At 47.4% G+C, this 13,968-nt stretch overlaps 1 protein-coding gene across 2 annotated transcripts in view; it reads right to left on the reverse strand.

Moving 5' to 3' along the window:
- Positions 1-13,968, reverse strand: part of LOC115168317 (voltage-dependent L-type calcium channel subunit alpha-1D-like) — a 108,321-nt gene that overhangs the window by 47,884 nt on the left and 46,469 nt on the right. For both annotated transcript variants that reach the window (XM_029723469.1, XM_029723468.1), the window contains exons 7-9: positions 12,032-12,228; positions 9,217-9,320; positions 8,861-9,033 (exon numbers count right to left, since the gene is read on the reverse strand). In XM_029723469.1, the coding sequence (XP_029579329.1) occupies positions 8,861-9,033; positions 9,217-9,320; positions 12,032-12,228 (474 nt within the window). The remainder of the gene's footprint in view (positions 1-8,860; positions 9,034-9,216; positions 9,321-12,031; positions 12,229-13,968) is intronic.

Genomic DNA, 13,968 nt, shown 5'->3' on the forward strand with positions numbered 1-13,968 from the left:
TGCACTGCACTGACACAAATGACTGATGATTGGTTGAACATATAAGAAAGTTGTTCGAGCTGTACTGTTAGATTTCAGTGCAGCCTTTGATATTATTGACCATAACCTGTTGTTGAAAAAATGTATGTGTTATGGCTTTTCAACCTCTGCCAAATTTTGGATTCAAAGATATTTGTTTAATAGAACACATAGGGTTTTCTTTAATGAAAGCTTCTCTAATGTTAAACATGTAAAGTGTGGTGTACCGCAGGGCAGCTCTCTTGGCCCTCTACTCTTTCTATTTTTCCCAATGACCTGCCACTGGCATAAAAACAAAGCCTGCGTGTCCATGTATGCTGATGATTCAACCCTCTAAGCGTCAGCAAACACAGCTAGTGAAGTCAATGCAACTCTAAAGAAAGAGTTGCCGTCAGTTTTAGAATGGGTGGCCAGTAGGGTTGTCCCCAACTAACAAAACATCTTGGTAGACCAAGAGTCGTCCTGTTCTTTCGACCAATCGATTGGTCTAAATGTTTAAACTTATTTTTCCATATATAGACACACACCCTATCTGTTTGAATAAAATCAACTGCATATTCACTGAGCTTGTCTGATACTTTAAGCACACTGTTTGATTAAATAAAAGACACACAAATGACTCAAGAAAGAGCCAGATGGTCACACAGTGTTAAAAAATAACAGCATAGCAAGTGTTTATTGTGCTGTCATTGCTGAAGCTGCAACATCATTACAGCCATTTAGTTTCTGATTGAAAAGTTATTTTACCGAAATCCCTCATTTGTTTATTCCCTCAACTCTTGCTCTCTTTTACATAAAACATGTAAGTATCGCATGCATGTGACCAATACGGCCTGACCTATAGCCTATCATAATCACATCAATAAATTGGTTATAACAAACTCCAAACACAATAATACGTGACAGCAAAATGGATGTGAAGGATGTGAAAAAGAAACTGGAAACGGTCTAATGTTTACTGGCTGCTCAGGTGGGAAAGGGGAAGTCAGATCTGTGGAAGACATTTGACTTGGCTGTGTAAACTACTGGAGATCCAGATAAAAGAGGGTATAGGAGCAAGCACTGTGTGAGTATTATGTATGCCAAACAGTTGCTGTTAAATTACAATATTATTTTCTGACCATTTGGAACAATGTAAACAACACAAAATACATTATAAGTAATACCAGTCTGTTGTAACAATTTTTTTAAGGCTTTATTACTGCATAGAAAATATTAAAAACAGCCGAATCTGTGAAATTGCTTTATCCGTTTAATTGCTTTTTCCGTTGCATGAGGCTTGGTGCTCACGGAATCAGCAGGCTATTAATTAAACAAATACTCAAACAGGCAACAGAAGCAAGATCTGTCTTATTGCTGTAGATACAGTATATATGGATGATTTATAAAGCCAGGCACATTTAACAGTTAGGCTATTGATTATAGACTTAATTAAGTTGGGGTTTCCTCTCTCCTCTCCTAATTTTCTTAGACAATTAGGCTAAGGCAAGGGCTGTTTCCTCGTCTCTGCTGCTGCTGCCTCTGCCGCATTGTTCGCCAATCCCAATATGCTGGTTAACTTTGCTATTATTATGCAGAACTGTGGACAGAGACTGTATCCAACGCAGCAGAAATCGCAGTTGTTATAAAATAATATTAGATGTATTAGATTTGCACCATTATTTTTACATAATATAGCCATATACAGTTTCAGTATAACATGTCTTAGTGTGATGGACTGTACCATCCTCGTGGTCTCCGCAATGGATTACTCCACTGAGAATCAGACAGGTGTCTTGTGCACCATGAAAAAATAAGAAAATTGTGACTGCTCGACTAAAGAAATCTCGGTCGACCAACAGCCTATCGACCAAACAATCGGCCAGTCGACTAAATGGGGTCAGCCCTAGTGGCCAGTAAAAAACTGGTCCCTGAACATCTCTAAAACTAAGAGCATTGTATTTGGTACAAATCATTCCTTAAGTTCTAGACCTCAGCTGAATCTGGTAATGAATGGTGTGGCTGTTGAGCAAGTTGAGACTAAATTACTTGGTTTGACCTTAGATTGCAAACTGTCATGGTCAAAGCATATAGATTCAATGGTTGTAAAGATGGGGAGAGGTCTGTCTGTGATAATGTGATGCTCTGCTTTTTTGACAGCACACTCCACAAAGCAAGTCCTGCATCACTTGTTGTTTTTATAAGAAACACGAATGTGTTGGAAATTCCAAATTGTTTGCGTAGTGAACTTGCACACAGCACTGACACAAACACTTACCCCACCAGACATGCCACCAGGGGTCTTTTCACAGTCTCCAGGTACAGAACAAATTCAAGGAAACGTACAGTATTATACAGAGCCATGAGTGCATGGAACTCCCTTCCATCTTATATAGCGCAAGTGAACAGCAAACCTGGTTTAAAAAACAAATAAAGCAACACCTCACGGCACAACGCCTCTCCCCCATGTGACCTACTTGTTGTGTGTATGTACTGACATGTATGTGTAAGTGATAGACGCACACACACACACACACAGTACATGTTAATTTTTTTAATGTATGTCCATTGTAAAGTATTTTATATGGTATGTCTTCTCCGCTATGCGTCAGACCCCAGTAAGACTAGCTGTCGCCATTGGCGTTGGCTAATGGGGATCCTAATAACATCTCAACCTAAGTAGAACAGAGGGGAATGAGATGTGAAGGGGGTGGTGAGGTAGTAGAACAGAGGGGAATGAGATGTGAAGGGGGTGGTGAGGTAGTAGAACAGAGGGGAATGAGATGTGAAGGGGGTGGTGAGGTAGTAGAACAGAGGGGAATGAGATGTGAAGGGGGTGGTGAGGTAGTAGAACAGAGGGGAATGAGATGTGAAGGGGGTGGTGAGGTAGTAGAACAGAGGGGAATGAGATGTGAAGGGGGTGGTGAGGTAGTAGAACAGAGGGGAATGAGATGTGAAGGGGGTGGTGAGCTAGTAGAACAGAGGGGAATGAGATGTGAAGGGGGTGGTGAGGTAGTAGAACAGAGGGGAATGAGATGTGAAGGGGGTGGTGAGGTAGTAGAACAGAGGGGAATGAGATGTGAAGGGGGTGGTGAGGTAGTAGAACAGAGGGGAATGAGATGTGAAGAGGGTGGTGAGGTAGTAGAACAGAGGGGAATGAGATGTGAAGGGGTGGTGAGGTAGTAGAACAGAGGGGAATGAGATGTGAAGGGGGTGGTGAGGTAGTAGAACAGAGGGGAATGAGATGTGAAGGGGGTGGTGAGGTAGTAGAACACAGGGGAATGAGATGTGAAGGGGGGTGGTGAGGTAGTAGAACAAAGGGGAATGAGATGTGAAGGGGGTGGTGAGGTAGTAGAACAGAGGGGAATGAGATGTGAAGGGGGTGGTGAGGTAGTAGAACAGAGGGGAATGAGATGTGAAGGGGTGGTGGAGGTAGTAAGAACAGAGGGGAATGAGATGTGAAGGGGGTGGTGAGGTAGTAGAACAGAGGGGAATGAGATGTGAAGGGGGTGGTGAGGTAGTAGAACAGAGGGAATGAGATGTGAAGGGGGTGGTGAGCTAGTAGAACAGAGGGGAATGAGATGTGAAGGGGGTGTTGAGGTAGTAGAACAGAGGGGAATGAGATGTGAAGGGGGGTGGTGAGGTAGTAGAACAGAGGGAATGAGATGTGAAGGGGGTGGTGAGGGTAGTAGAACAAAGGGGAATGAGATGTGAAGGGGGTGGTGAGGTAGTAGAACAGAGGGGAATGAGATGTGAAGGGGGTGGTGAGGTAGTAGAAAGGGGGAATGAGATGTGAAGGGGGTGGTGAGGTAGTAGAACAGAGGGGAATGAGATGTGAAGGGGGTGGTGAGGTAGTAGAACAGAGGGGAATGAGATGTGAAGGGGGGTGGTGAGGTAGTAGAACAGAGGGGAATGAGATGTGAAGGGGGTGGTGAGGTAGTAGAACAGAGGGGAATGAGATGTGAAGGGGGGTGGTGAGGTAGTAGAACAGAGGGGAATGAGATGTGAGGGGGTGGTGAGGTAGTAGAACAGAGGGGAATGAGATGTGAAGGGGGTGGTGAGGTAGTAGAACAGAGGGGAATGAGATGTGAAGGGGGTGGTGGTGAGGTAGTAGAACAGAGGGGAATGAGATGTGAAGGGGGTGGTGAGGTAGTAGAACAGAGGGGAATGAGATGTGAAGGGGGTGGTGAGGTAGTAGAACAGAGGGGAATGAGATGTGAAGGGGGTGGTGAGGTAGTAGAACAGAGGGGAATGAGATGTGAAGGGGGTGGTGAGGTAGTAGAACAGAGGGGAATGAGATGTGAAGGGGGGTGGTTGAGGTAGTAGAACAGAGGGGAATGAGATGTGAAGGGGGTGGTGAGGTAGTAGAACAGAGGGGAATGAGATGTGAAGGGGGTGGTGAGGTAGTAGAACAGAGGGGAATGAGATGTGAAGGGGGTGGTGAGGTAGTAGAACAGAGGGGAATGAGATGTGAAGGGGGTGGTGAGGTAGTAGAACAGAGGGGAATGAGATGTGAAGGGGTGGTGAGGTAGTAGAACAGAGGGGAATGAGATGTGAAGGGGGTGGTGAGGTAGTAGAACAGAGGGGAATGAGATGTGAAGGGGGTGGTGAGGTAGTAGAACAGAGGGGAATGAGATGTGAAAGGGGGTGGTGAGGTAGTAGAACAGAGGGGAATGAGATGTGAAGGGGGTGGTGAGGTAGTAGAACAGAGGGGAATGAGATGTGAAGGGGGTGGTGAGGTAGTAGAACAGAGGGGAATGAGATGTGAAGGGGGTGGTGAGGTAGTAGAACAGAGGGGAATGAGATGTGAAGGGGTGGTGAGGTAGTAGAACAGAGGGGAATGAGATGTGAAGGGGGTGGTGAGGTAGTAGAACAGAGGGGAATGAGATGTGAAGGGGGTGGTGGAGGTAGTAGAACAGAGGGGAATGAGATGTGAAGGGGGTGGTGAGGTAGAGTAGAACAGAGGGGTAATGAGATGTGACAGGGGGGGTGAGGTAGTAGAACAGAGGGGAATGAGATGTGAAGGGGTGGTGAGGTAGTAGAACAGAGGGGAATGAGATGTGAAGGGGGTGGTGAGGGTAGTAGAACAGAGGGGAATGAGATGTGAAGGGGGTGGTGAGGTAGTAGAACAGAGGGGAATGAGATGTGAAGGGGGGTGGTGAGGTAGTAGAACAGAGGGGAATGAGATGTGAAGGGGGTGGTGAGGTAGTAGAACAGAGGGGAATGAGATGTGAAGGGGGTGGTGAGGTAGTAGAACAGAGGGGAATGAGATGTGAAGGGGGTGGTGAGGTAGTAGAACAGAGGGGAATGAGATGTGAAGGGGGTGGTGAGGTAGTAGAACAGAGGGGAATGAGATGTGAAGGGGGTGGTGAGGTAGTAGAACAGAGGGGAATGAGATGTGAAGGGGGTGGGGAGTAGGTAGAACAGAGGGGAATGAGATGTGAAGGGGGTGGTGAGGTAGTAGAACAGAGGGGAATGAGATGTGAAGGGGGTGGTGAGGTAGTAGAACAGAGGGGAATGAGATGTGAAGGGGGTGGTGAGGTAGTAGAACAGAGGGGAATGAGATGTGAGGGGGTGGTGAGGTAGTAGAACAGAGGGGAATGAGATGTGAAGGGGGTGGTGAGGTAGTAGAAAGAGGGGAATGAGATGTGAAGGGGGTGGTGAGGTAGTAGAACAGAGGGGAATGAGATGTGAAGGGGGTGGTGAGGTAGTAGAACAGAGGGGAATGAGATGTGAAGGGGGTGGTGAGGTAGTAGAACAGAGGGGAATGAGATGTGAAGGGGGTGGTGAGGTAGTAGAACAGAGGGGAATGAGATGTGAAGGGGGTGGTGAGGTAGTAGAACAGAGGGGAATGAGATGTGAAGGGGGTGGTGAGGTAGTAGAACAGAGGGGGAATGAGATGTGAAGGGGGTGGTGAGGTAGTAGAACAGAGGGGAATGAGATGTTGAAGGGGTGGTGAGGTAGTAGAACAGAGGGGAATGAGATGTGAAGGGGGTGGGAGGGTAGTAGAACAGAGGGGAATGAGATGTGAAGGGGGTGGTGAGGTAGTAGAACAGAGGGGAATGAGATGTGAAGGGGGTGGTGAGGTAGTAGAACAGAGGGGAATGAGATGTGAAGGGGGTGGTGAGGTAGTAGAACAGAGGGGAATGAGATGTGAAGGGGGTGGTGAGGTAGTAGAACAGAGGGAATGAGATGTGAAGGGGGGGGGTGAGGTAGTAGAACAGAGGGGGAATGAGATTGTGAAGGGGGTGGTGAGGTAGTAGAACAGAGGGGGAATGAGATGTGAAGGGGGTGGTGAGGTAGTAGAACAGAGGGGAATGAGATGTGAAGGGGAGTGGTGAGGTAGTAGAACAGAGGGGAATGAGATGTGAAGGGGGTGGTGAGGTAGTAGAACAGAGGGGAATGAGATGTGACGGGGGTGGTGAGGTAGTAGAACAGAGGGGAATGAGATGTGAAGGGGGGTGGTGAGGTAGTAGAACAGAGGGGAATGAGATGTGAAGGGTGGTGGTGAGGTAGTAGAACAGAGGGGAATGAGATGTGAAGGGGGTGGTGAGGTAGTTAGAACAGAGGGGAATGAGATGTGAAGGGGTGGTGTGAGGTAGTAGAACAGAGGGGAAGAGATGTGAAGGGTGGTGGGGTAGGTTAGTAGAACAGAGGGGAATGATAGATGTGAAAGGGGTGGTGGGTGAGGTAGTAGAAGGACAGAGGGAATGAGATGTGAAGGGGGTGGTGATGGCTAGTAGACAGAGGGAATGAGATGTGAAGGGGGTGGTGAGGTAGTAGAACAGAGGGGAATGAGATGTGAAGGGGGGTGGTGAGGTAGTAGAACAGAGGGAATGAGATGTGAAGGGGGGTGGTGAGGTAGTAGAACAGAGGGGAATGAGATGTGAAGGGGGTGGTGAGGTAGTAGAACGAGGGGAATGAGATGTGAAGGGGGTGGTGAGGTAGTAGAACAGAGGGGATGAGATGTGAAGGGGGTGGTGAGGTAGTAGAAGACAGAGGGGAATGAGAGTGTGAGGGGGTGGTGAGGTAGTAGAACCAGAGGGGAATGAGATGTGAAGGGGGGTGGTGAGGTAGTAGAAACAGAGGGGAATGAATGTGAAGGGGGTGTTGAGGTAGTAGAAACTAGGGGAATGAGATGTGAAGGGGGTGGTGAGTAGTCGTAAACAGAGGGGAATGAGAGTGAAGGGGTGGTGGTGAGGTAGTAGAACAGAGGGGAATGAGATGTGAAGGGGGTGGTGAGGTAGTAGAACAGAGGGGAATGAGGATGTGAAGGGGGTGGTGAGGTAGTAGAACAGAGGGAATGAGATGTGAAGGGGGTGGTGAGGGTAGTAGAACAGAGGGGAATGAGATGTGAAGGGGGTGGTGAGGTAGTAGAACAGAGGGGAATGAGATGTGAAGGGGGTGGTGAGGTAGTAGAACAGAGGGGAATGAGATGTGAAGGGGTGGTGAGGTAGTAGAACAGTGGGGAATGAGATGTGAGGGGGTGGTGAGGTAGTAGAACAGAGGGGAATGAGATGTGAAGGGGTTGGTGAGGTAGTAGAACAGAGGGGAATGAGATGTGAAGGGGGGTGGTGAGTTAGTAGAACAGAGGGGAATGAGATGTGAAGGGGGGGTGGTGAGGTAGTAGAACAGAGGGGGAATGAGATGTGAAGGGGGTGGTGAGGTAGTAGAACAGAGGGGAATGAGATGTGAAGGGGGTGGTGAGGTAGTAGAACAGAGGGGAATGAGATGTGAAGGGGGTGGTGAGGTAGTAGAACAGAGGGGAATGAGATGTGAAGGGGGTGGTGGCGAGTAGTAGAACAGAGGGGAATGAGATGTGAAGGGGGTGGTGAGGTAGTAGAACAGAGGGGAATGAGATGTGAAGGGGGTGGGTGAGGTAGTAGAACAGAGGGGAATGAGATGTGAAGGGGGTGGTGAGGTAGTAGAACAGAGGGAATGAGATGTGAAGGGGGTGGTGGTGAGGTAGTAGAACAGAGGGGAATGAGATGTGAAGGGGGTGGTGAGGTAGTAGAACAGAGGGGAATGAGATGTGAAGGGGGTGGTGAGGTAGTAGAACAGAGGGGAATGAGATGTGAAGGGGGTGGTGGTGAGGTAGTAGAACAAGGGGAATGAGATGTGAAGGGGGTGGTGAGGTAGTAGAACAGAGGGGAATGAGATGTGAAGGGGGTGGTGAGGTAGTAGAACAGAGGGGAATGAGATGTGAAGGGGGTGGTGAGGTAGTAGAACAGAGGGGAATGAGATGTGAAGGGGTGGTGAGGTAGTAGAACAGAGGGGAATGAGATGTGAAGGGGGTGGTGAGGTAGTAGAACAGAGGGGAATGAGATGTGAAGGGGGTGGTGAGGTAGTAGAACAGAGGGGAATGAGATGTGAAGGGGGTGGTGAGGTAGTAGAACAGAGGGGAATGAGATGTGAAGGGGGTGGTGAGGTAGTAGAACAGAGGGGAATGAGATGTGAAGGGGGTGGTGAGGTAGTAGAACAGAGGGGAATGAGATGTGAAGGGGGGGTGGTGAGGTAGTAGAACAGAGGGGAAGAGATGTGAAGGGGGTGGTGAGGTAGTAGAACAGAGGGGAATGAGATGTGAAGGGGGTGGTGAGGTAGTAGAACAGAGGGGAATGAGATGTGAAGGGGGTGGTGAGGTAGTAGAACAGAGGGGAATGAGATGTGAAGGGGGTGGTGAGGTAGTAGAACAGAGGGGAATGAGATGTGAAGAGGGTGGTGAGGTAGTAGAACAGAGGGGAATGAGATGTGAAGGGGGTGGTGAGGTAGTAGAACAGAGGGGAATGAGATGTGAAGAGGGTGGTGAGGTAGTAGAACAGAGGGGAATGAGATGTGAAGAGGGTGGTAAGGTAGGAGGACTCACGGTTGCGTTTGCCCCCCTCCTCGTCCCCCTCCTCGTCATTCTCAGGGTCGATGTCCTCGGCCTGAGTGATCCAGTCCAGGTAACCCTTCAGATCCTCCTCCAGCTGCTGCTTCTCTCTCAGCTTCTGGAAGTCTCCACGAGCCTTGGCCTTCTCTCTCTCCTTGGAAAACTCTCTGTGGACAGACACACACAGACACACAAACGCACGCAGACACACAAAGAAAAAAACTCAGAAACCTGTTCCCTCTATGTGTGTATTTCTGTGTGTGCACTCTCGTGCGTGTGTATGTGTGCATTTGTGTGTGTGTACGTGCATATGTACAGTATATAGGACATTGATGAATCTAATGTCTTACCCGCTTAACACTCCCAGAACCAGGTTGAGAACGAAGAAGGAGCCGAAGATGACCAGACTGACGAAGTAGACCCAGGGCAGCTCAAAGCCCATGGCATCATTCATCTGAAACAACAAAAACAGTCACAGTTCGCTTTAGAGGACAATCCAGAAGTTCCTGGGAAAATTAGATCAGCCTACCTACAGTTGAAGTCGGAAGTTTACATACACTTAGGTTGGAGTCATTAAAACTTGTTTCTCAACCACTCCACAAATGTCTTGTTAACAAACTATAGTTTTGGCAAGTCAGTTAGGACATCTACTTTGTGCATGACACAAGTAATTTTTCCAACAATTGTTTACAGACAGATTATTTCACTTATAATTCACTGCATCACAATTCCAGTGGGTCAGAAGTTTACATTCACTAAGTTGTGTTATTTCCTCTTTTCAGTGACTCTCTCTTTAAGACTAGTGTGGGTGCAGGCTTTTTCTTCACCCAAAACAGTAACACAGCTCATTTGTTGATGAAGACTATGAATCAGGTTATGTTACAGTTGGCTGGAGATTTTCCACCACTGCTATAAAGAATCTGTCTCTCAGGACACTCCACACAGGAGGGGTAGATGTGTGAGCAGACCATAGATAGAGGGGAGGTCAAATAACTGACAATCATCTCTCCATTCCTCCTCTGTGTTCAGCTCCCACTCCATCCCTTTCATGTCTGTTGAGTGGCTGCATCTCTCCTCCACTCGCATTGTCACCTTCACCCCATCCATGGCTTCATTAGCATCGCATCGCCATGGTAACTGGTACATTAACAACAAAAAGAGAGGGCAGTACTGATAGAGCGGGAGGGAGAGTCAGTCAGAATAGAAGAGAAAGCAAGAGAGCAAGAGGAAAGAAAAGATGGAGCAGGAATAGGGTTCAGGGACAGGAATAGGGTTCAGGGACAGGAATAGGGTTCAGGGACAGGAATAGGGTTCAGGGTTCAGGGGTAGTGTTCAGGGACTGGGTATGGTTCAGGGTTCAGGGACGGGGTATGGTTCAGCGTTCAGGGACAGGAATAGGGTTCAGGGTTCAGGGGTAGGGTTCAGGGAAAGGGGTAGGGTTCAGGGACAGGGGTATGGTTCAGGGTTCAGGGACAGGGGTAGGGTTCAGGGACAGGAATAGGGTTCAGGGACAGGGGTAGGGTTCAGGGACAGGAATAGGGTTCAGGGTTCAGGGGTAGGGTTCAGGGACAGGGTTCAGGGACAGGGGTAGGGTTCAGGGACAGGGGTATGGTTCAGGATTCAGGGACAGGGGTAGGGTTCAGGGACAGGGGTATGGTTCAGGGACAGGGGTATGGTTCAGGGTTCAGGGACAGGGGTAGGGTTCAGGGACAGGGGTATGGTTCAGGGACAGGGGTATGGTTCAGGGACACGGGTAGGGTTCAGGGACAGGGACAGGGGTATGGTTCAGGGACAGGGATAGGGTTCAGGGACAGGGATAGGGTTCAGGGACTGCGGTAGGGTTAGGGGACAGCGGTAGGGTTAGGGGATAGGGTTCAGGGACAGGGGTAGGGTTCAAGGTTCAGGGACAGTGGTAGGGTTTAGAGTTCAGGGACAGGGGTATGGGACAGGGACAGGGTTCAGGGACAGGGGTATGGTTCGGGGACAGGGGTAGGGTTCAGGGACAGGGTGCAGGAACAGGGGTAGGGTTAGGGGACAGGGGTATGGTTCAGGGAAAGGGGTAGGGTCCAGGGACATGGGGTAGGGTTCAGGGGTAGGTTTAGGGGATAGGGGTAGGATTCAGGGACAGAGAGAGGGAAGTATAGGGGAAGAAAGAGGGAGGTGAAAGAGAGAGGGGAGGGTGGACTATGTTTGTGTATGTCTGACATAGAGGTCTTCACCGATCCACCTGTACCCGAATACCCGAGTCCCGATCCGGGAGCCGAGCGGGTCCGGGTCCAGAATTCTAAACAATCTGATATGATTGTCACAGGTCTAGAGTATGTGTCATTTTAATTGGCTTGTTCGAATCCGAACGTGACTGCTGCAGGAGAGAGAGAGAGAGAGAGAGAGAGAGAGAAAAAGCGAGAGAGAGAAAGGAAGAGGGAGAGGGAGAAGGATAGGCTACAACAACCAAGAACAGGTAGGCTGCTACTTTAAATTCTGAATGGAGCTGATGTTTGTTTAAGTGTGTAGGACGAATGCATGCAGCCTCAATTAGCCTAGCTACCTAGCTAGCTAGCGTAACTAGCTTCTCCCAACTTGATACAGTCAAGACAGGTACTACGTAATCATAATGAATGATAATTAACCTAGATATGGCAGCTATTAGTATACTATAGCACAAGCCGGCTTGGTTGATTGCTCTCTCGTCTCTCGCTCCCTCCTCCGTGTCACTCGCTCACATTCACAGTAGCCTACACACAGCACAGCCCCTGCTAGAGCGTCACCTCTATCTACCTCACACTTTATCAACTCTGGTTAATAAAGTAGCATAAACACTTTTCTGCTGCTTCCCTCACTCGGATTTGACCCGAGTCTGGATCCGACTAGGTCTGTACAAGTCTAGTTGTCCTCGGGTCCGTTCGGAACGTGTTTCTATATTTTAAAATGTATTCATGCATATCGGGTGCGAATGGGAAAGCCCCAGGTTCATTTTGGTACGGGTCCAAAAAGTTGGAGACCTCTAGTCTGACATTTTATAGGTTCTATAGGTTGGATTTGATTGGAGCTCATCCAGTATTAGCGATGACGCTAAGCTAACCCTGTTGAAACCTCTGTGTTACTGTGAGTAGAGATGGCTAACTAGTTGCTAGCTGGGTGTGGTTCATAAAGCAGCAGCCTCACCCAGTAGAGAACATCAGTCCAGCCTTCCATGGTGATACATTGGAAAACAGTAAGCATGGCAAACAGGAAGTTGTCAAAGTTGGTGATGCCACCGTTGGGGCCATGCCATCCCTCTCTACACACAGTCCCATTCATCATGCACTGGCGCCCATGGCCTGACATTGCACACGGAACAGGCTCCTCCTCTGCCAGAATGCCTACAGGGATATAGAGAGAGGGGGGAGGGAAGGGAGAGATATGGGAGAAAGAGGAAAGGAGAATAGTTAGAAGTTACTAAACATGGACAACAATAATGCACAGCATGGAATGCCTGACAACAGCTTAGTAAACAATGACACAAAACATCAGAGGGCAACGAGAATATGAAATACATTCAGTGGTGTGAAAAGACACTCGGACGCACAGAAAAGTGTGGCTTTATTACCTTATAAAGCAAACCATTTCGTCTAGTTTTGCTTACATACTCTTGTTTACAGATACACATTTCATATGTATACATGTATAGTGTACAGTACAGTGTTTATACATCATTCTTATAGCACACTAGCACATCAGAGGCTCTTTTTCTCACACACACACACACACACACACACACACACACACTGCACACACACACACGCACACCCTCAATCACACACCCTCAATCAGACAACCATTCTCACAGTCCCTAACTCCCTGCTGATGTTGCATGTAAATTACATTCATAATCACACACACATTACATTCATAATCACACACACACATTACATTCATAATCACACACACATTACATTCATAATCACACACACACATTACATTCATAATCACACACACACATTACATTCATAATCACACACACACATTACATTCATAATCACACACACACATTACATTCATAATCACACACACATTACATTCATAATCACACACACATTACATTCATAATCACACACACATTACATTCATAATCACACACACATTACATTCATAATCACACACACATTACATTCATAATCACACACACACATCACATTCATAATCACACACACACATCACATTCATAATCACACACACACATTACATTCATAATCACACACACACATTACATTCATAATCACACACACATTACATTCATAATCACACACACACATTACATTCATAATCACACACACATTACATTCATAATCACACACACATTACATTCATAATCACACACACATTACATTCATAATCACACACACATTACATTCATAATCACACACACATTAAATTCATAAATTCACCCCCTGCAGTTCCACTTCATCTGCTCAACTGACATGGCTTACATCTCCTTTCATCCATAATCGCTTCTAATAGCATGATGATGAGAAGGAGTCTGAGTCCCAGGTAAGTGCCTTTCTCAAGGGCAAACATCAGCATAGAGCCCCGGATTACAGCTAGCAGAGATCTGGGTCTACTTGGCCCTGAACTGCCCTGTATTGCTGCTTCTGAACTACCACAGGGATGGAAACAATCAAGTAACAAAGAGAGAGGGCAATACATACACACACGTTGCCCATAAACTCCTCACTATAAAACCAGATTATTGTAGCTGAGAAATGAAACCATGTCATCTAGCTTTCATATACATGTTTCATATAGATCCCCCTGATTGACTGTAAGTAATATTCATTGTATATTCATTCATATTCAGAGTGCTAGAATAAGGGTCATGATTGTCAGCAGATTAAATATTGAAACAAAGCCAATTCCAACTAGTGAGTGACTGAAGTCTTAGGGTTTGTACAGACAGATGATTCATCAGTCAAAAAAGGATTGAGCCTAGTGTTTTTCTACAGTATTGGTTATCAGTAATGCTGCGTTTAGATGCACGAGGTAGACGGCAAACCGGATGCCATTGGTTTCAATGAGAGAACGACGTAAATGCCGCTGAGGGCTGGCGGTGAATGCCTTCAGCC

The sequence above is a fragment of the Salmo trutta genome, chromosome 30, assembly GCF_901001165.1.
Source record: "Salmo trutta chromosome 30, fSalTru1.1, whole genome shotgun sequence".
Taxonomy (NCBI): domain Eukaryota; kingdom Metazoa; phylum Chordata; class Actinopteri; order Salmoniformes; family Salmonidae; genus Salmo; species Salmo trutta.